Source organism: Zonotrichia albicollis, chromosome 18 (genome assembly GCF_047830755.1).
Source record: "Zonotrichia albicollis isolate bZonAlb1 chromosome 18, bZonAlb1.hap1, whole genome shotgun sequence".
NCBI lineage: Eukaryota > Metazoa > Chordata > Aves > Passeriformes > Passerellidae > Zonotrichia > Zonotrichia albicollis.
Genome location: NC_133836.1, coordinates 7,334,146 through 7,357,488, shown reverse-complemented (window position 1 = coordinate 7,357,488; position 23,343 = coordinate 7,334,146). Strand labels below are relative to the sequence as shown.

Below are 23,343 nucleotides of genomic sequence, written 5' to 3'. Positions count from 1 at the left end.
GGCCTGTCATATGTGAGGACCCATGGGTGAATCCCTACAGAAATCCATGCCAAATCTCACATTCCCTTCTTATTTGGTTTTTCTAATATGACCGGACCAATTGCTTGGAAAATGATGATTCCACTGCATGCTGCACCTCCATGAGCATTTCTTCCACAAGCTTTCCATCACTGGTACAGACTCACAGCAGGGATGGCACTAATGCATTAACTGCTTTTTCATCTTGCCAGATCTACAATTTCATAGTCTCTCACATCAGTATTATCCTCTAGTGAAATGCTTCAGGAACAAAGTGCTGAGGAAGGCCAGCTTTACTGAGGTCAGTGCCTGAGTCTGGAATGTTAATAAAGTATTTTCCTAAGCAAGAATAACAGAGAACTGAAAAACTTTTGACAAAAGTCACTTTAAGTGACTCCTTTCCCCTTCACAACTTCATGGCCCTAAGGCAAGCCAGCACTTTAGGTTTCAGATCCAGATCAAAGCCGTATGTGATACTGCACGAACATATATTCTAACAGTTCCAGACTTCAAGATCCTTCTCAGTTTCATAAACTCTTTACTTACTTCCAAGGCCACTGCAGATACTCAGCACAAACTTCAACAGCTTTCATCCCTCATGAGCAGGAAGGGGAATGGCCAAGGGATGACTCAGGAATGTGACACCCACCTCCCACATCATGGCCACATTTCTGGTTTTCAGCATTTGGTTCCTCTACCAGTGCTCTCAGGTACAATGCTCCTTTTGTGGCCCAGAACTTCAGGAAGCATGACTATTCCCAGTAAAAGCATGATTAGAAGTTATTCTTCATTCTTTTTAATTACTATTTCACAGTTATCCTTATCTGAATACAACAGGCCTTCGGTTAATGTGGCAGAAGTCCATTGCAGTATCTCTCCTATCTTTATCTGGATGGATTGTACAGACTTGTCATCTACCGCAAAGTCATTTATTCATTTGGTTTAGTTTTACTTAATTGTGATCATTACAGCTAAAGAATTACTTTCTACAGGCCCTGTAACTGCACAGTAAATTTTTCTGACAACTCACGGCTTAAAACTACCACCTTTCATTAAGCAAAGCATTCTCTAATAAACTGCTGTGCTATCAGACTGAACAGCTATTCTGTGAAAAGACCTCAGAATGAATCCAGAACCATTACTCCAACAGAAGAGATAAAATACCACATCTCTGTCTAATCCTCAGCTATGACAGTGTGAAAATGAAAACCATGACATTTTTTTGTTTTGATATGGAAGAAGAATTTACAAGCTAACTGAAAAGCATGACCTGAAGTGATTAACTACAACCTTCCACTCTCACTCAAGCTTTTCCGCCTATCAACACTGAAAACCCAGAAGACACAAACACAGCTGTACTGCATGGGTCAAAAGACATGAAATACACCTTTTTTCTTACTGTTAGCATTCTGCTCCTTACCTCCAGCTTTTTCCTTTATGTATTAAAAAAACCCAGACAAAACCAAAATCCCTTGGAGCTGCTAACTAGATCTATCTATCTAAAACTCAACAATCCATTGCACATAATTTGACAGGTACAGTAGCTGTGGGTCAGGCAATATGAACAGCACCACAGACAAATCAAATCCCTTCCTAAGACGCCCACAGGAAGCATGACACACAAACAAGTACCCAAACAAACCAGCATTCAGCCACCTCCAGCAGGCAGGACTGTGATTCCAGGGAATCCTACAGACAAAGAAATGCTCACTGGAGGACCCAGCTGAAAGGGCTACTTTCCCCTCAAGGGAATCAGCATCCTATTTGCATCATGAAATGATTCAGCCTTCTGTTACTGAGATGGGTGGGTGAAACAGGGTATTAAACCAAGCCAGAGAAACTCTAACAACCTCAGTGCAATGAGCCTAAACAAATTCAGGGATGTATTATCCGTGATGTATTATTGTGGCATTCTCCTATTCTACAGTACTCTGTTTTAAATTACAAAGGCAGACGAGAAAAAAGAGGATTAAGAAAAAGACACAACCTCATCCTAGTTGGAGAACCAGCTCTACCCTGCCACCACCTGAATTTATCAGGTTTCCTGAGGCTTACAAGGTAGGAGAAGAAGGTTATCCACGAAAAGCACCTATGAATTACAGGAGCCTACACGATCTCTTTTTATTTAAATCTAGTCCGCAACAGCTTTGTCCTGGAATACCCAATGACAGTTCAAAGTAAAGAATAATATTTGAAATATTTTTGCACCAAGTTGTAAGTCCATAGCCAAGAAGAACTTTATGTTTAAGATAACATTTAGAGTGAAAAACCACCGTTATTTCTCTGGTATGTCCAACAACAAAATCAAAGAGAAAGCCAAGGAACACAGTATGGGAAAAGCAAACATTGAACAAAAGCACAATAGCAAAGCTTTCTCTTTTAAAAGCACTATTTCTAGCTGTTCATGTCAAAGAGCTCCCTAGATTTATTGAGCAGGACGAGAAGGTCAAAGAACACAACAGCTTGCTTTTTTGGGTGTTTCACCAGTTAACACAAGAGAGACAAAAGCAGATTCTCTCTCGAATGCTCTGCTAGAAAGAGCAGCTCAGCTTTTACTCTTAGTTCTCAGCTAAAATCGCAAACACAAGTAAACAACCCCTTCCAGCGCTGACAGCTTTCTCCACGCCAGCAGGACCCGCACACGCGGCCGCAGAGCCCGAGGGGAAGGACACAAGTTTCGCACTAACCTGTTTGAGTTCCGCAGGCATTTATGCGAGGTGCAGGTCCCGCTGTCCCCGGCACCGAACACCTCCGGCTGCCCGCAGCCCCTGCGCGGACCCAGCCCGCTGCTCCGACAGCCTCCGCAGCCTCCTCCCCCGGCGGAGCTCGCTCCTTTTGTACCCGGACCGGCACCCTCCGCAGCCTCCCTACGGACTGAGCCCATCCAGGGTAAAGCCCCGCTCCGCCGGCAGCACCGGCACGGCCGCGGCTCCGGCAGGGGACGCGTCCGCGTCGCTCTCACATGGCCGAGCCGCCGCTGCCCCGGCGCCGGGAGGCTCCGGCAGGGGGGCGGCACTGACGGGCAGCCGCAGCCGGAGCGGCCACGCCCGGCGCGCCGGGGGAGCGGGGAGAGGGGCAGGGCCGGGCAGCGGGAGAGCCGCGGGAGCAGCCCCGGGAGAAGCCCCGGCCGTGCCCGGCGCCGCCGTGCGGTCCCTCCGGCTGCCGCCGACTGCGCGCCCGGAGCCCCGGGGGTTCCCCGGCCCGCCCCCCCGGATCTCTGCTGATGGATTACAGAGACAAAGAGGGAAGCCGCCTGTTCCCGGCGCGTCTCAGAGCTGTAACCTGCCGGCTCCGGCGGCACAGAGCCCTTCCCACAGCGCCTGCCCGGAGAGCGCAGCTGCCTCCGGAATTACAGGGCGCTCTGCAAGAAAGCACAAGAAAGGAAACCTTCTCGCTTGCTTACTTTTTGCGCTTCACTTCGAGATTAATGGCATCTCTAATGCACCAACACCAGAGAATTCTGATCTTCCATCACCGTCTCCTCCCTTTTGCCTCTTACACAGGTGCGGCGAGGCTTAGAGCTAAAAAGTAAAACTGGCCTCATTTTTTTAAAGCCATTCACCTGCCCACAAACCTGTCCCACATTCATTAACTGATTGCCTGGATAAATTACTCATTACCAAAATGAATGCCAGGTGTGCTATGCCTTGCATCCACCACATTTTGCAACAGAAATTGGGACTTCACTGCATGGTTAAACACGGTTCTCACATCCATCTTTTCCTAGTAAATTGGAAGCACCTAATTTTTAACATCCATTCCTTGAACAAGGCTGTGAACCTCTATGAAATACCTGAGAAGAAGGAGAGCCTTCCCATACTTCTTATTCCAAGATCTGGTCCTCCTTTCTGCCTTTTCCACAAAATTGTAGGAAGTCATGTATTAAATACTTTAAGACATCAAGTCTTGAAAGCAAGAGCTGTAAGTTGGTAGGTGTAAACCAACCTTAACTAAACCTGAAGCATTTTACCTCCTGGAGCCACAACAGGGGAAGAGGAGATGCTCAGCCAGCCCTGAACCAGAGCCCTGCCCTTCCATGGAAGCTGTTGGCCCGATCTGGGAGGGATTGAGGTCCCCAGTGCTGAAAATCCAGCACCACTTGCAGACACCAGCCAAGGGGCAGTCAGTGGCGGTTCTCCCTTGTCCTACGAGGTTCCTGCAGCAAACCAAAGCAATAAGTAAATCCGACACTAACAGCTGGTGGCTGAACAATGGTAATTAGGGACTGAAAGATACTGGCATCAAATTAGAGACTATCCCTGGAAAACAGGCATAGTCAGAGCCAGGGAGACCAGCTATACACCAGGAAGAAAGGTACAATTGAATTGTCTTTAATTATCAGAATAGACACTTTAGCATGAAAGGTTCTTTTCATCTCAGCTTCAGGTTCCCTGAAAATTTTAACACATCATTCCAGTATCCCATAACAGTTAATTTGTATCAATCTTACCAGAGGAACATGAAGAAGTGGCATCTCCTATACAGACATTTAAGAGTTGAAGAAATGTTTCAGACCTATTCAATCCTAATTTCAGCCTTCCTACTACAGCCAAAGTTGGCATTCCAGATGTACTTCAGGGGCAGTGAACAGGGCAGAGCTACTTTACCCAGCTCATCCTAGTTTGTTTAGAAATAAATGCTGTAAAGTTTGACAAGGGCAATGGTAGATGTTGCACAAGGTTTAGCTGAAGTGATTTGCTTCACTGGAGGGAAAAGATGTATTCTATCTACAGTTGCCTCTGAATTATTCCCCTGTAGTGGCCATTAATAAAACACGTAAAGGCCAAAGCAAAAGGAATGAGGTTTGTATGAGTCTCCTGTACTTTTGTACAGTGCTCTCCCACCCCTTCTCCTTGTCCAACTTTTCTTCAGTTAACAAACTAAAATAGCTCCACTTTTGTTGAGGCCATGCTGGCACAGAACAGCACCATTCAATTTAGCCATGCACATGGCCATGTGCCAGACCTTTATACCCTGTCAAAGGAAAACCAGTGTAAAGCCTATATCCATAGGGCACTGAAGGAGCTACTCCTGCATGCAAAGCAACGAAACTGAAAACCTTCTGGATGGACTTGCCAATTCTCACTCACATAAAAAGTCTCTCATGTTGTAAACCCACATGTATTTGTGCAAGCCACGCAAGATTAGTGCTGCTGAATTTTGAAGTCCCACCTGCTGGAGTCAGGTTGTTATTTAAAAACATGCTTTTCCTCTAAAATATAAAATAGATGCTTGTAAGTCTTCTGGTTGTGAAGTAAATTTTGAAAATGTTTTGACTCAAAGCTAAAAGATTTTTTTAAGGGAAACTACATCTCAAGTTCTCTTAGCCTCTTGTAATATTTTACTAGCTCATACAATTCTGAATGCTGAGATTTGGCAATGTGAAGTCAAAGAACTAATTACCTAAAAAAGAGTTATGGATTAGATCCCTAAGGTTATACTGGACTTCCAGATTCTGGCAACAAACACTCTATCCATTAGTACCAGACTGCTGACTACATCACAACCTTCCCTTCTTTTTTAAAATGAACCTTAAATTCTTAATCTGTCACTCTTTTTTTTTTCCCCAGCTGCAAAAGTAGGGTGAAAACCTTCTTTCTTCTTGCTGAGAAATTAAAAATTTATAAATAGGAAGGGATTTAATTCTTTGGAAGATGGAATAGTATAGTATCTCAGCCAGGCTCTCTCTTCTTATTTTCTCCCATTACCCTTAAAAAATTCCCCATCACTAGTGCTGCTCTATAGATTGATCTGCTCTCAGAGGCAGTAAAAAGGAAATGGTTTACAGCTCTGCCTGGGATCATAACATATGGCTTCAGTGATATGTAACTTCCATAAAGCCAACAGAGCAAGAAGGCACAAGATGAATCAAGAATCCCAGCTAGCCATAGAGGCAAAAGCAGCACCATCACCCATGGCAATTCGCCGAATTAGAGAGCCTGGATTCATACAGGGGCTGCCATGCCAAGGGTATTTTATTGTCCTTCTGTGAATTTCATGCAGCAAATAAACAAGGTAAGTGGGAGAGCTAAAGCACAGCACACTGGGATGTGTCAGAGTGCCCTACAGTCGTGATTTTAATCCACACAAATGTAAACAGAACATTCTATCTCCGAGATACATTTTGAAATCTTTTCCTGTTAGTATTATCATCATTTTTAAATGTATTTGAAAAGTTACAGGAGCCCTTTCAAAGCATCTGTACTTGCTCCAAAATGGTTACATGACTGTAGTAGGACACATCCACCCAGGTATTTCTAACATTGCCATGAACATGGTTTTGACAATCTTCTTGTTCCCATACTGCAAGTTTGGAAATGGAGACTAAGCCAGGTTGCCTCAGTATGGAGCTGTTGTATTAATGGAGGATAATTTTAGGTGCTTTCTTTATTTAAGAAGCCAATATTAAAAAGAGGTCTAAAGGATCACAAGGCTGAGGAACAATGCAGCAAAGCAGATACTTTGTACAGGCTGACACCACCAGGCATTTCAGTAAGTTCAGGGGATTTTTAACTTGTATACCAACACAGCTTCCATCTTGCTACATCTAGTATCAGTCAACTCCATTTCATCTAAGTTGTCATATGACAGGATGAGAACAAGGACAGTCTGGTGACAGCACTGCTTACATTAGAAACAAAGGACAGAGGAAGGTACATGTCACTGCATATAGGTCACATCTGAATGAATGACCTATGTTTCCTCCCAGCAGCTTCATTTAGGTAAGAATCAACTACATTTTAAAGGCATAAAAAAATCTACTCTGGTTTATGAAAAGAAAATTAATTACCATGACATTTATAACAGAACAACAACAGCAAGGAAAACAGATCAAGTTAAGGTTGGAACTATGACCATCATTTCATGCTGTAGTTATTGAAAAGGAAAACAACGACTAAATGCAGGAAAGAAAGACCCAGCATTAACCATTTTTCATTTCTTAGTTTTTGTTTTGGTTTGTGGATTTTCCAGACGATTTGTGCTGTATTTCATGCTGCATATTACAAACTCTTGCTCAGAAGGTACCAGCTTAAGGCATCATTCTCTAATTCAGAAGGCAAAAATGTGGTTTGCCATGATGTACCGGACTGATAACTGTCTGCACAATCTACCCATTTTCATGGTAATTACTGTCCTCTTCAAACCAAAACCTGAAGCTGTTTTGCAGTCCCTTCTGAAGAGAGAATTAAGGTCTCTGTGTATGAAATTTATTCCAGAGCAGGTTTCTTATATTTTAAATAGTTGCATATGAAAATAAGACTGCAAAAAGGAAGAAAAGCTAATCGGATGGGTTAGAAACACAGACACTAAAGTTCTTTGCAATCTTTGACTACAGTATTCTAAAAATGCCAGCATTTCTAAAAATGTGCCAGCATTTTAGATTAAGTCCTAAAAATGAACTCTGATGCTATTCCACAGCATTTCCCAGTCACCACAATTACGGATAAAAAATATTCTCTCCAGCTAGTAATTTAGTAGCTTAAAAAAGAAGCAGTTGTTGAGGTTTTGTTTGGTTTTTGTTTGGTTGGTTTGTGGGTTTTTTTGTTGGTTTTTTTTTTAATACCTAAATAAATAGTAAACTGTGACATACATTTAAATCAAAGGCTTTAATTACAGTTGGCACACAGCCTCAGGCTGCCCATGGCCATCTTTGGCCATTCTGTTTTCAGTCACACTGATGACTTCAGTGAATCACTCCACATTTGTGACAAAGCAAGCAGGAATATAATTTGAACCATTAACAAGATGGCCTAAACTAGCAAAAGACTGAGTAATTTAACAATGTCATCATAACCCACCATCCATGTTGGGCTCTTTCAGCATTAGTTCACAAGAGCTTACAGACACTGCAGACACCTGAAAGGGAACTGTAGAAAACTTTTGAGTTTAAAAGTGAGGTTGAACCCTGCAGGTCCAAAGCCCAAAAGGCTCAGGGGAAGAGGAAATTGCCAGGTTGGCTGCTTGGTGGTTTAAAGTTCCTGCAGCCACGTGTGTCTGTGTGAGGGAAGAGGCCCACAAAGGCTGACCAGCTCCTGGGCAGCGCCTGGCAGGGATGAAACCGCCTCGCTGCACCCCTACCGATCAAGGCCCGTATTAGGAACAAAATCTTTTCATTAAATTGGGAGATACAGTACAAAAAGATTTTCTAATGGTTTAAAATCTTTCTTCCTGAAGAACCCAACTAAACTAATACAGTCATATGCCTGGGAACTAAAATGTAGGACAACTAAAAACCTTAAAAAGTCAGGACAATTAAACATGTTCTACTGCCTGAACTGAGAAACAAACAAGCAGCAGGACATGAAAAATAAATCACAACTTTAATGTAAGATGATTCATGTTAATTATCAAGAAGCAAATATGGTAAATGGGACTAGAAAGTTGTTTTTTAAAAAAATCCTGTTAAACCTGATACTACTCTTTAATGTTTACATTTTAATGTTCCTATTTAAGATTTTTTTAATAATTACTTACTGTTATACTTGCTGATGTTGTAACACTCAGAGACATCATGCAAAGAAAAGCCTAGATGCCTGTTTACATAATGAGAATGCACTGCAATCAAAATTTAATTTTAATGTATTTCTCTTATATGTACGCCTAGAAGAAGACATAGTTCTATTAGTAAAGCAATGTAAAATCATGGAGTATTACTATGGAACAGTGAATTTTTCATTCAATTTAAATATTTTTAATTAAAACCTGGCACAGCTCCAGGCCAGAAAGGCTAACAGTTGTGAAAAGTTATTCTTTCACAAGTCTTGTCAAACAAAGTAAGAAAATCCTTGCTTTTCAATTGCTTCCAAAACCTCATTCAATAAAAATTTACACTAAACAAAAGGACTTGGAACCATCAAGGCAAATGAAAGTGCAAAAATATTTGAGATGCTTAGGGCAAACACGGCCATTGCCTTGCACTGTTACCGTCATTACTGTGAAGCAGCTGCTGTCCTGCAGACAAACATTAGATGGCACTTTGGAATTCAGCAGTTCCCACAGAGAGTTGCACAGCACATATCTAACAGATGAAGTGTGAGATGTGAATGTGAGGTACTTTTGATGACAGAGAGAAAAATGACATTTCTGCAAAGGTGTGATTTTTGGAGCTGGAAGTATATTTTCAACCTGCACATGTAAAGCTATAAAATGGTATATAATTAAGTTTTGAAAAAAACCCCAAATCTTACAAAAAATAAAGTCATTTTTCCTGCAGACACAGGGTCAGTTTCTCAGTTGCTGGGTTCCCTTTTTATTTTTTATTGAATAATTTGGAATCTACTTTTTAAACTAGACTTGCTGACAAAGTTTTATACAAATACTTCTCAGATAACACATCACATTTTGAGTGGATTCAGCTGCATGCCAGCAGCTCTGAGCCCCAAATAACTCTCCTAAGTGGGGTTTAAGTAGTTTGCTTATCAAATAAATCCCTTCTGGAAAGAATTGCACAGTTTCTGATTCAGCTGGTCAAAGCTTCTTAACTGTTGCTGAAACTGACACTATTATTCCCATTCCCTTGTATCTGTGTTTTTACCATCTAATGCCTTAAATGAAGACTGAAGAATAATCACAAGGGTGAGACAATTCAAGAAACAGAAGAACAAGGAAATTTAAATTCTTGCTGGAATACCACTTGAGTCCATTTTCAGAGCCTCTCATATGATATGCCTGTTGCACAAACTTTTTTTTCCTCCCTTTTTTGGGGGGCTTCTGCAGGGAATTCCTCCTGCAATACATGAAGCAGGTTGTAGGACTTCCTTTGGAATTTGGGTCATCCCAGCAGAAAGGCCAACAACAGGAGCTCCTCAGTGGTGCCACATGGCACACTGTCACTCTGTGAAGTCTCTAGTTGACACCTGCAGTGATTCCAGGAGAGCTCCTGCTCTGGCAGCAGCACTGCCCCAGGCCAGCTGCAGAGTTTGGGCTGAGGAGCACCAGCTCCTGCACCAGCTCCTGCTTCAGCTTCCACCCTTGCTCTGCTATCAGCCAAAGGTCCTGGCCCTCACTCTGAACCAGGAGCTGATGCTTTCACAGACATGGGACAACATCCATAGAAAAGATGTTCAAAGTTCCAGCCTGCAAGCTAAATGCAATTATTATCATGTCCAGCACAGGAGAAGGCAGGGACAGGGACATATGGGAACGCATCTCCCTGCAAAGTAGCTGAGTAATGGCTCCTGGTGCAGTTCCCAACTGCTGGGATCACTAGGTAGTGTAAGTACCTCTCAGCTCACACTGAATTCTGATCTAAGAACTCATTCTCCCATGGGAATCATATTCCCAAATCTCCCTCCTCCTTCCCCCCAAAGCCTTTGAATAGTTGCACATACGCAGAAGCTGAAACCTGAGCCAGGCCACTCCCAGAAGCTCAGTAACTCACGCTGAGTGTGCAGGCTCAGGCTGAGGGCAGCGAGTGCCCCGTCACTGCCAGGAACCCGCAGAGCCAAATCACAGCGTGAGGGCAGCTGGGCAGGGCCAGCAGCAGCCACAGATGGGGTGTGAGGAGACTGACACCAAACCAGGTTGTACCCCAAAGCAGAATGTGCATTTCTATGGGTTCCACTGGGTCTACAAAGGAATAAGGATTATCCTTGCAAGTTCTTTTAACATTTTGCTACCTATCACTACTGGCAGAAGCAGAACATGCATGGGTTAACTACCAGTGAGCTTTTTCTTTGGTATTTGGCAATGTAGCAGGAAATAGTACTGTAACACCAGGGAGCTGTCATGAACTGACAGCATTGTTGTCTGTACCTGACCTTACCTGTAAGGCAAAAAACAGGAATTTTCCATGCTGTCAGTCCCTTAATGTGAGCACAAATATGTTATATAACACAGGAGGCCAAGAGGCACTACAAACTCAAACTAATTACATGAAACTTTACACACAAAGGTGGAACTGCATTCTGTATGAGATGCACAAGAGAGAAAAAAGGCAAGGTGAAGATTCAGTGAAGCTCAGAACCCATTTTTGCCTCTTTTCTAGCTATGTTTAAACATACATACAATATTAAAGCAACCATTATATACAATATTAATGCACCCAAGTTCTTACTATCAAAGCACTGGAAACAGTCTCTATATATTCTAGGCAGTCTGTACTATGTCAGTGTAGAGCAGAGAATCTTAAATAAAAGTAATGAAATACAGACAGAAGTGCTATTGTAGCCTAGGCTGACTCAGAAAGGTTAACTTGATGGTATTTTCTTAGAAAAGCAATTTGACCTAATCTTGTTTTTTTTTTTTTTTTTAATTCTCACCATGTGTTCTGGTGTGCTTTAGAGTTCATCTTTTATTTGAAAATAACCCTCAATACACTAAATGTCAAAACTTCTGTTTTGGCAGAAGTCACAGGTACCTCAGATTAACAAAATGACTGAAGAATATGGGTACTTAATTATAGCTTAAAAATACCTGCCTGAAAAAGAAAAAAAAGTCAAATGTGGGTGTTTGTTTTCAAGCAGGTGTTATTTCTCTGGAACATAAGCTGATATATAAATGATCCAAATTGTAACTATGAAAATATTCTGTATTTTTTTTCATAAGCTAATTTTCCTTGAACAGCTATAATAATATTTCCAAAGTGAAGGAAAAAAATAATTTTATTAATTTGGCTCACTTTTTTATATAAGAACATCCCAACAAACCCATCAACAGGAACCTAAAAGAATCACAGTTATAGTCAAATGCAGTAACTTTTTAATTATTGGATGATTCTGTGAATGTGAAGAGTTCTCAGATCAACCCATGTTACTTCTCACAGGCACATCAGAGTCAATATATCTGACAAATAAAACCCTGTACCAGCAGCATGTAGAAGGCTGACTTCTGTTATTTGTACCATGTGAGATTTGGCAATTCCCACAGCTTTCCTACCTGTAAGAAGGAGGATAATGCCTTTTTCCGACTTAGAAGACCCCTCTCAAATCCCTGTAGGGCACTACAGAAGTCCAAGTATTGTTACAGTGCTTTTGCTGGCAACAGGGGTTTACTGAATGCTGTACTTTATTTTGGTTATGCAACATTAACAGGAATGGAAGTTGTCACCACATACTGATGGGAAACAATCTTTGAATGCAAACCTTGTTCAGCTCCCCAGATGATCAGATTTGACTGAGCTGCTCTGAAACCCATGGAGCCACGCCAGTTTAAACCAAGGCAGGATATAATCTTGTGTTTAATAAGTATCACATGTCTAATGTTTCAATAAAAGTGTATACACATACATATATATATAAAAGAGTATTCTTTATTAGTAGTAAGTTATGTTTTGTGGTGGTAATACTGCATCTCTGTGTCAGCTGTCACAGCTCATACCCCACATGGGCACATCTGTATCTCCTTCCTGCCCAACTTCAGTTCCCCCTGTGCAGAGCAGCAGAAGGCTGATATGGAAACCAGGTAGGTTAAACTATACTTCACACATGAAGAGCAGTAAGATTCTCAGGCTTGTAAAAAACATTATCAACTAGACACTTGAGCATGTAGAAGACACAGAATGGGTGCTACTCACCAGTGACTTATTGGACTGTGCTTGTCCTGGAAAACTGATCAAAAGGCAAAGACTGCCAAGACTTCCATGGCCTGAAATACTGTAATTACCAATGTACATGATTTACCTCTAAAGTCAGAGAAGCAAGCACAAATACACATGAACAGACCACTCTTGTGTCTTTAGTACAACCAGAGTTTCCCTTCCAACACTCAACAGCAGTGATCAGCCACGTGGCTCCCACTACTCAAGGCCAGAGACAGTCAAGAACAACGTTAAAACCTGCAGAGAGTTTCAGGAGATTTTATTACCGTGATAAAAGATCTGTGGCCAAAGTTTCATTAAATGTTACATTTTCCAGACTAATGCCAAGCTTTCCACTGTGTAACTAATGACCTTTTGTCCAGAGGGTTTTTAGTCTGAAAGCACACTTTATCTGACCCTTCAGAATCTGCAGTAACACATGTACAAAGCTGCTATCTTCCCAAAGTTCTCCAGTTGAAACACCCTAATTCATGTCACTGGCTGCACACTCAGCAACAAACTCTAATTGCAGCTGCAGTGGAAGCCTGGGGAAGCTGCACAGAGCAGAAGTGACATTTACCCATCATTCAGGCACATTAAGCACAAAAAGCACTTCTGTCCCCATTCACCAGGGCCTGTGTGGGTTAAAGGGGACTGTCCCTATGGCAGGAGCTGCTCACAGCCTCCTGCAGGAACACAGGTGGGTACAAACCTCTGCAGAGCCTGGAGGTTTGGCAGGCACTGCCAAACTGCACACCTTGGCCCCTACCTGAGTAAAAGACTCTCACTAACATTAACAGGAGACATTTCAACAACACTTAGGACCTCACATTGTGAGGACAATGCTTCCCAGAAACCCCTACTCTGAGAAAGCTTCCTCTTAAAGAGTAATCTCTGCTATTTCTAACTAATATCTGAACAAACCATTCATGATTTGTTTAGATTGTTCAAGTAATCAACCTCTCTCATGAAAAGGTAATTTTTAAGTTTAAGGTAATTTTTATTAAAAAATATCCACACTTATCACAAAATCAAGAAGCCTATGCATGCACTTTTTGGCAATTACAGCACATCCCTGACCTCATCTGCAGATCTGGTATTTCTCTTTAAGAAGAAAAGACAAGACACAATGGCATAGACAGTCACAGAAAAAGTCAGCAAGTGCACCAGAGTTCATATGTTCCATTCCAGTATTTGAAATTCACACTGAACAGGCAGAACTCACCAGCAATTGGCCAACTGGGCTGTCTAGGACAAGGAGTTATTGTTATGGAACGAGTTTAAAGCTGCTATTTAAAAAAAAATTAAAATGAAAATAAGAGTTCCAGGATTCAATAATTAGAATCAATATTTTCATAAGACCTTGATTTTGTCTTTTGAGAACTTCAGAACACTGTTACACTCCTGGCACATTGCCCACATATTTAGTACTTTTCCATGTCTAAAATTAAAAGGGAAAAAAAAAAGACTTAATTTTCCATTCTAAGAAGGGAGTAAGTGTGGGATTGTATATTGAACAAGAAGTTGTGAGAGAGACTCTATTTACAAAGCCCTGACTATACACACTTCCCTAACAAATCCCTTTGGCAGATTCCACATTGACAAACAAACAACATGGAAAACTGATGCCTGGTTGTGAAGATCATTAAAGATTATTTGTCACTCTCATAAAATGGAGCTAACCCTCATTTCTTTTGTCCAAATTCTACATAGAATAACTAGATTATGTATAATCACTACCAAAAGCTGCTACTTGAGTTATTCTGCAATATTCCTTATACCAAGCAGTTGACTGGGGTGATCTGCAGCACTCAGCCAGTGCTCACTGAACAGCCTCAGAGAGGGGGATTTCACTGCAGGGTGCCAGCAAACCCCACAGACAGAAGAGCACAGACAGCCTTTTGCTTTGTGTACTCTGCACAATGAAATGCAACACAAAACACCAGAGATGAAAATATTATATATTCTGCATAAGACTGAGGGTACAGCTTTTATCCTTCAGTTAAACACTTTTTAATTCTATTAAGTCAGGGAGGAATACTTTATGAAAATTCACACAACTAACCTTACATTGATTCTTAATTGTGCATATTTAGCTATTTAACCATTTATTTCATATACAAGGAACTCTAAAAACCTCAGTGCTAATTATCATTTAATTAAAGCTCCCCTCACCCAGTGGCAGGGAGCTGAGCCTATGCAGATTCAGCCTGGGGTCACTTAGAGGGGCTGTTTCTCCATAAGAGTCACGTAGACCCCAGTAACTTAAAACTCTTTTATTAAGTTTTCTTGGAAGTGGTTAGACCTTAAGCTATTACACTGCAGAAAACTCATGCTTCATCAGTTTTGTGGATAAGGAATTTCATTCTGAAGCTATTAATCAGGCACTTTGCACAAAGTCATTCAGAAAAAGTGAAGGTGAACTTGTCCTTTTCCTATAAAAAATACGTAAGCACATCTCCCCTCTCCCAGCCCAGCTGCTCCTACCAGACATGGTCAGACTTTTACCCTGACCAGTGCAGGCTGCTCCTGTCACATGAAATCCCAAATTCAGGCATCTTCATGTAAAAAACGTGGCAGCTGTTGTTACTACAAAAGCAGTGCTGCCATAATATAAGGTAAAGTCTGCCTCAATACAGCTCAATGCAAGTATAATTGTAAAACAGTCTGGTATAACTGGGAAACAACTTCTGGAATCCCCATAGCCCAGAGCTTGCTTCTGAACTGAACAATGTTTTCTTAGGAAACAGACCTTCACAAATGGTACTATTGCTTCTGCATGACTTACCTTGTGTGTCAGAGGGGTTTGAGAGTTGAAGTAATTCAGAGACGTAAGTAGTTTGTCATTGCACATTTAAACAGTTAAAGAACGTGTATCAAGCAAAACAGTATTTGGAAATCTAAAACTACCCACAAAGCCAGTTTGCATCATTAAAATAGTCTATCAATTCACTGCACATGAGAAACAAATTATGAAGTCCTCCCTACACAAACAATAAGGCTTTGCAGGAGGGAAATCCCTGCTTTTCATGCTGCTCCCTCTATTCAAAGTCCAGCTATTTCTAATGGAAATTTTGTTTGCTATGGAGATTATGATTCAGCCTTCTTTTACAATCACCAGCACATCACCAGACTTACAGCAAGTGCATAGATTAGAGGAGGGTGTGAAGATCCCTTCTTAGGGCTTTCACCCAAGTATGCACATACTTTTAAAAGTATCCCATAAGCTAGGAGCAAGAGCAGCTTCCAAGGCAAGGCTCCAAAGGCTCCCAGCTGATGATAGCCCCGAGCTGGGGTGCAGTGTGGGTGCTTCAGACACAGCACACACCAATGAAACGCTGACAACACACCATGCACCGACTGTCTGGGATGGACACTGTGCTAGGGTGGGCTCCAGGGACAGTGAAAGGAGCAGGCTTTACCTGCAGTACGAGCTGCTGCCAGGCGGTTGCCAGGGGCTGACCATTGCCAATGTTGCAGATGCTCATGCGGTCTGCGGGCTGATTGGCACGCTCGAGTTGCAGGGAGACATTGCGCCGCTCCTCCTCAAGTGCGCGGGTGAGCCGCTCGAAACGAGCTTCTTGCTCTTTAACAGATGCCAAAATGCTGGCAGCAGACCTGATATCATAGTCATCCATGACTGCTTTCAAATGCTTCCTGCCTGTTAACTGACCAGGGCAAATGGAAAGGGTTAGGTAAAGGGTGGGGAGGGCACGGGTCAGAGGTTAAAGATAAAAATGCATATCGTTAGTCACCTTGCTAAAATACCGATCACTCTAAGCAGCAAACTGCAGTGCTCTTTGAAAAGCATCCATCTTTCCATCCATTGATCTGATTGTAAATTAAAAGTAATTAATCTAAGACTTCCCTGTTCAAAATAGAAAAAAAAATACGCTCACCTTTGAGAGAATTTGTATTTAATTCCTTTGATCGTTTTGCTAAAACTGCTCTGACAAGGGTTTTCATCCCTCTTGCAGAGCTAATTTCACTGTGCAAATAATAATGTACTTTAAAGAAATACATAAAAAATATATGGTTGTAGAGGGAAAGAGGAACATTCTCACTACAGACACCTGGAATTTCTGTCTTTAACAGCATTGGTGAGAAGTTTAACATTATTAAGGACAGAAACTTCATGGTAGAAGAACACAGTTGTGTCCATTTTTTCCACACCTCCCCAAACTTAACAGACAATAGCTGAAATTAGCTTTCATACTTAAATTATAGCAGCACACTGTAACATGGAAAACATTTTTAAATGCAGAAAACATTTTTAACTGCAATTGCAGTTGAAATGCTTGATGATTTCAGTCAATGAAACAGTCCTTCATGCTAATAATGCAAATGAAAAAGCAAACATCTTCCATGGAAAACACACAGGACTGCTTGTCTTTCAATGCAGAAAAAGAACTCAGAAATCAGCGAGGTGGGTTAGAACTTCTGCCTTATGTCTTCCCTAGCAGGGTAATGAAACAACCCCATTTAAAATCCTATCTTCACCTGTATGGTACATGCAGTAAAACTCCCCATTGATTCCACCTATCTGTGACCTGAACACCACTTAAAACGTTTTACTAGGAGTATGAAATCAGCAATATAATATAAACATAAATTATGGCCTAACAGAATCCTTCATCAAAGTTAAACAAGAAACCCCTCTACTACTAAACTACTTAAAGCACCTCTGGGACAAGCAGAGGCAGAACTGTCTCAGGCTCCTGTACTTCAAGAACTGTTCATGTTCTGTGCTGAACTTAAGTCCTGAGAAATTGTCCCTTGATTTGCTGCCAAAGATTCTTTGTTTTCCATCTATCAACAAGGATTTCCATGAGCACAGATAGTTCCCTGCTCCCTGATGCTTCGCAATTCATCATTCAGTGCCTTTAGATGATGCACACTCTTGACTGATCCATTTTCCATTACTGTTACATTTATCAGGAGTCTCTCCAGTGCAGATTCTTTGGTAGCTCATAATAATGTGGTCATAATACTGTTATGTCCCAAAGAGGAGTATTAGTAGTGATTAAGCTGCATGTTTTTACAGTTTGTTGGGGACTCCTAAGCAGGCTGAAGTCTCCTTGCTTTTGTCAAGTATGGCTGAAATCACCCAACAGGCCAAAAAAACACTGGGGCAGGAGTGACAGACCCAAATCCAATGACATACACCCTGATTTCATGAGGAATAACCTGCCAGTGGCTCTGTGTTCATTGTTAACCCTTAGAGAGTTGCTGTTGAAAGGAATCAGAGTAATATAAAATCATGTTAGGAACAGCGTAAGGATTATCATGTATTAATCTCATAATGTTTACTTATAACCATGGCTTGAGCCTTTCATGTTTGCAGACCAGTAGGCAGAAATTAGTTTTGTCATTCATGCATTGATTTAACTTCTATTGAAATTCTGAAAGAAAACCAAAAACCACCAAAGGGTTTTCCAGATGTCACAGACTAGTCAAACACAGACCAAACTGCCAACTTCTGAGACCTTCCAATAGATTATTAAAAGTCTATAAAACCTTCAGAGTACATTGGTTTCTGCAAAGGAGAATCAAAACCCTCTAAAAGGATAGTATGATTCATGGGAAGTCACAGGAAGACTCACCTGCTCTATCTCAGCATGATTTAGCCCTGGCACAGCCAGACATGAACACAGCCAGACTTTCTGGACCTCAGCTGGCTTGTGTGCAGCCAAGTTCCACATTTCTGCTTTTTTGCTTCCCTGCTTTTGCACAGATGGAGACAGCTCTGTTTGTTGTCACTACTCCCAGGAGTTCCAGGCCTGCTCACAGACTCCTTGGAGTGTGAAAGAGTGGGACTGCAAAGACCTGGACACAAGTCAGATTTTGGAAGAAATATCCCTGGCGTGGCATTTCTAGCCATACATTCCTAGAGACAAGCCCTGGGTTAGTGATCATCACTGCCCTCATGCTAGAGCAGAGCAACAGCCTGGCTGCCACAGACCAAATACACCTCACAGGGGATATTCCAGGCCCAAGAAGAGTCTGGATCAGTCAGGATTAACGAATGCAGACAGGCTCCTTCCAGGTGCTGCAGAGCAGGAATTCAGCTCCTCACACAGGCCCAGTTTTCAGGAACTGTCTGCAGCTAAAACTGCTCTTTCTCACATGCAATCATCACAAAAGTCATCTTTTGGGGTCCCACAGGCTGGGTAGGTCTGTGGACTGATTTCAAAAAGTAAATCCAGTAGGGGAAAGAAGATGACAAGATGACAGTAACTAAATTTAAAACAGGTTTCTTGTAGAACATATAATGCAAATTTCTGTTCTGAAGAAAGCATTAGCAACAGCGCAAGAAAAATCAAGAAGTCCTTCTTCAGAAGGAGTTACAGCTTTAATAACAAAAATCAAGTTGATGACTGAGCTGGTATATAACTTTCAAGTCACATTTTGATAATGTGACAAAGATCCTGTTTAGAAAATCCTTAATGAGATATAAGCCCTTGATGCCACACATGAGAAAACCTAGAAAATTTGGGTTCTATAAATGGTACAAATCTTTAGAGAGATCTCCCTGCAGGAAGTACAGTGTTAACCTCATTATAACCATAAATACTATGCTTCTTTTCTCTTTGCAAAGAAAAACACAGGCAGAAAATAAACTGTATAAATTTTCAGATACACAATTAGTGACCACAAAAATCCTAATTGCTATGCAGAAACAGCAGTAGGACCAATAACTGCCTTTTAAGTATTGTTGCACAAAGATGGACTTCTGCATTTCAAATGTTTTATTAGCAGATAAATACTTGCTTGCTGTTGATTGCACCCCTAATTATTAACCCAGGGCTTCAACAATTTACATTATCAGCAGTCTAGACTGGAGGAGAAAAATATACTGACTCACAAGTCAGTTACTCAGGTTGCCACTTGCAATTTGCTACCATTTGTAAATAAATTAAAGTGCATTGAAAAGGGTATCAATAAATGAAAATATTACACCCAGAGCAGCCAGGTAAAAATTATTCCTTAGGCTGCACTTCTAAACACAGCAAACAGTTGCCTACAGAGTATCAAAGGCTACGCTGACAGCAGCAAATCTCTCTGTCCTGCCTACGTGACTCCAAATACATTAGTGCTGCACTGGAGTTAGAGCAAAGAGGAGGTGTTTATTCTGACTGTTCCACTAATGCATCAGAGGAGGTGTTTATTCTGACTGTTCCACTAATGCCTCAGAGGAGGTGTTTATTCTGACTGTTCCACTAATGCATCAGAGGAGGTGTTTATTCTGACTGTTCCACTAATGCATCAAAAGGCCCCTTCTGAGTCAATACAACCTCAGTGCTCACCCAGGATGAAAATCACCCCAGTGCAAAGGGCCAAAACAGGGGTCCTGCTCATTGCTAATACCCCAGCTCAGACCCAAGTCTCAGGCTCTTGGAAACACTGCCAAGACTCCAAGGGTCACTTGGCGCGCCACAAAAAACGTGAGTCAACTCTTCATGCTAATTTTGCTATTATAGCATGGAACTGACAGTCAAGAGTTTTTGAAGAGCCCTTCAGATTAAGAGGGGTCAAGTTCTGTGAGATTTGGGCACCAGAATCCTAACAGTCACGGGGAACCTCAAATCCCCTGCACCTCCAAGTGTGTTCCTAAGGAGATGGGGTCTGTGAGTGAGCTGCCTCTGGAGAGCGCAGTGTCCTCTGCCAGCGGCACGGCACAGCTCAGGCTGCTCCCAGCTGCAGGGAAGGGGCTCACAGGGATCCCTCTCATCTGGATGCTGAACTCAGCTGCCCCACTACTGCTCTATCCAAGACCAGTCCAAGTCTGTCAGTCCTGCTGGCAGGAGATGTTTCCATGAGCATCAGGAAGCTCGTTCATAGAGCTGCTCAGCTGTAGGAGCAAACACGAAGGCCTGTGAGTGTGCATGGAAACAGCAGCTTTGTGCTTCTCCAGGGAAGAAAGCCAGCAGAATAAAAGCAAAAATGGGGCTTAAACAATCCATGGAACTGAAGCATAACACATGCTAATGACATTCTCAGCCTCAAGTGCCACGAGAGATGAGCAGCATAACATGAGTGTTGCCCTCCATGCGACACCAGAAAGCATGCAGAGAAAACTGAGCCATACACACCTAGAGAGGTGCTGAAGTCTGAGGGTTAGAGCTGCTGGGACATCACCCACTAAGAAGAGAACAGGACAGACAAAGCAGGAGAGCAGCCTCAAGAAGAATCAGCTACAAGAGAGAGGAAAGAGAGACAGAGTTAGTTAATAAGGTATTACAGCCCCTTCTATACACAGTCAGTGCCCAGGTTCTTCTCACTGTGTTGTAGAAATTATTTATTGCACTGTTTTCCTCCTAACTTGTAGTAAAAGAAATAACGTTCAGAGAAGCCAATCCTGAGACTCCTAAAGGAAAAAAAACCCACCCTGATTAATCAAATTTGTTATCAGTGATCAATACTTGCATGTTCCTGTGAGATTTACAGTTAATGTCCTAAATCAGGGAAAACTCTACACTGCAAGGAGGATGATGGAATGTTGCAAAGCTGGATGTTGTAACCAGGCAATTTAAAACACAGAGACCTAACAGGATGGTCTCAGAAATGAGAGCTGTTATTTGGGCACACAACCTTAGGTCCCTGTGAGATATGCAAGCCCCAAATGGCTCAAGATCATTTCACAGATCCCTGTTAGAGAGGGGACATTCATTTCTAAAATAAGAACACAGCACAATAGCTTGTTCTCCCTGTCTGTACGTGCACCTACCTGATCCTGTATGAAACCAAAGTAAAAGAAGCTTTTGGGATATCAGGTCATCTGTGTAGCTCAGTAAATCCCTGATGTATTTAGTCTTACAACATCAACCACTGAAACTTCTCTGGGTCAGCAGCTGCCAGTTTAGTCCCTGTTTTTGCTGGAGAATGAACAGCACCCGTTTGGTAAGAAATGGTTCTGTGAGGCAGCACTGCCAGTCTTAAGCTACCACATCAAAAATGCTGCAACCACATGGCACAAAATGCAGAGCCAGTACAAATTCACTCTGCTGGTTCAAATGTTTTAGAACATTTTCACAGAGGAATGTTGCCCTGGTAGATTTTTTTGCTTGACCAGGTATAGTCTGCCTTCCTGAAGCCAGCATAAACACAATTTCTTGTGTTTCAGCCAAATTACCAGAAATATGATCCTTTCTTTGCATGGATCCAACCTCAAAGGGCACAGAACCATCATGCCAGAAATGTCTTTTTTTCTTAAACTAACAGTAGAAAATTCTGTGCCCAAAACTGTAAAAAAAGTTGTAAGAAAACTGTGCATAGATATGCCCAAAGATGAAAGTCAGGGGGCAGAGTGAGACAAAGGCTAATTCTCAAGTAAATGACCAGAGAGAGTAAATTAAACATAACTGAGTTTCTGGAGATAAAAGAATAACACTTTGGAAACATATACATATAAAATGCATGTAACACATTCCAAATAAACTGCTTCTCAGACCTTATGCTGAAATCTATCTTGAGCCTGGGTCCCCTCACTGCTGGGGTTGACTGAGTTCTAATCTGACCCTTACGTGACAACCTCCACCAATGAATAGCAATGAGGAGCTCACAAAGAAAGCCATTTCAATATAGTTCTCTGGTAGGCACAGACAGACACGCTGTGCTGGTGTCAAAAGAAACAACAAAAAAGCTGCTCAGGGTTTTTGTGTTCCTTTGGACAGAGGCAGTCTGTGAAACAAGGTTTAAACCAAGGAATGAACGAGGGCAGTGGAAATGGTAACAGGAGAACTCCTTGGGAAGGAACTCTGCATCTTAAGGACATTGCAATGAATGCTGCAGCTCCCCACTTCCATTACTGCAGGAAAAAAAATGTCAATGTGAAATATTTCAGCTTTTACATTAGTAAGAAATTCCATCTGATCATCCAGCAGGGGCAATTCTGTAAAAATAAATATATAAATCCTGCAAATAAATTTGCAGATTATCGTATTATGAACAGGGTTAAACAACACCAACAAAAGCATCCAAACACATGCTTGTAAAGGCAATACAGTTTTAAGACTTACTACAGAACTAGCTCTGGTCAATAGCACCACAGGATCCCCAATCTTACCAAAATGGTTCCCAGTCCATTTAAAAAGGAATAATTTAATTAGTCTTTCAGTTAAAAGAACTGAAATCACACTGTAGTACCTCAGAAAGATACCAGTCTCAGAAAAAAAAAAAAGGAAAAAAAAAAAAAACCTCACCAAATTTTCCTAATTTTCCTATATCTAATTCAATCTCTATATATTAACCACTGCATGCTAAAATGACACCAGTCTTCTTTCTACAGCTTCCCTTTGATAAAGATTCCTCACTTCAGCACTTTGCTACTAGGGTTTTCAAGGTTTTCATTCCAAAATTTCATGCAGTTATTTCAGGGCTTGCTGATACAGTGTGTCTACATAGATTTAATTATACTCTTTCCCCAGTAAGGTACATTTCAACTGCTATATTCTTCCAAATGGAAAAGAAAATAAATTACGGAAATACAGAACATTTTCTCACAACTGCATATATATAATAGCATAAATAATTCAGTTTAATGCTCTAAAATTGAAACTGAAATATTTTTACAAGGGCAATTTTTAAAGTGAATGCTTTAGCCTATGGTTACTTTTACCCAATGTAAAAAAAAATCAATTTCTTTCTAAAATTTGTCATTTATAGACCAAAAGAGCAAACAACACCTTTCTGAAGCAGAGCTCTTGCTCTCTGGGACCTAAGGACTTGTCTACACTAAATAAGCTGAACTCCTCCATCCCAGCACTCATTATCCTACATTTCTTCAGAGATCAGTGTTTGTGTTAATT

The 23,343-nt window shown here is 41.5% G+C and overlaps 1 protein-coding gene across 20 annotated transcripts in view; it reads right to left on the bottom strand.

Annotated features, from left to right (window-relative positions):
* Positions 1-23,343, bottom strand: part of ARVCF (ARVCF delta catenin family member) — a 251,292-nt gene that overhangs the window by 140,143 nt on the left and 87,806 nt on the right. For 12 of the 20 annotated variants that reach the window (XM_074554654.1, XM_074554657.1, XM_074554656.1 and 9 more), the window contains 2 exons: positions 20,629-20,730; positions 15,958-16,203 (listed from right to left, as the gene is read on the bottom strand). The exons of 2 other annotated variants lie outside the window; for them this stretch is intronic. In XM_074554654.1, coding sequence (XP_074410755.1) covers positions 15,958-16,173 — 216 coding nt within the window. In that variant the 5' untranslated portion in view covers positions 16,174-16,203; positions 20,629-20,730. Of the gene's footprint in view, positions 1-2,705; positions 3,306-15,957; positions 16,204-20,628; positions 20,731-23,343 lie in introns of those variants that run through there. 6 more of the 20 variants (XM_074554658.1, XM_074554660.1, XM_074554664.1 and 3 more) reach the window with 4 other exon arrangements.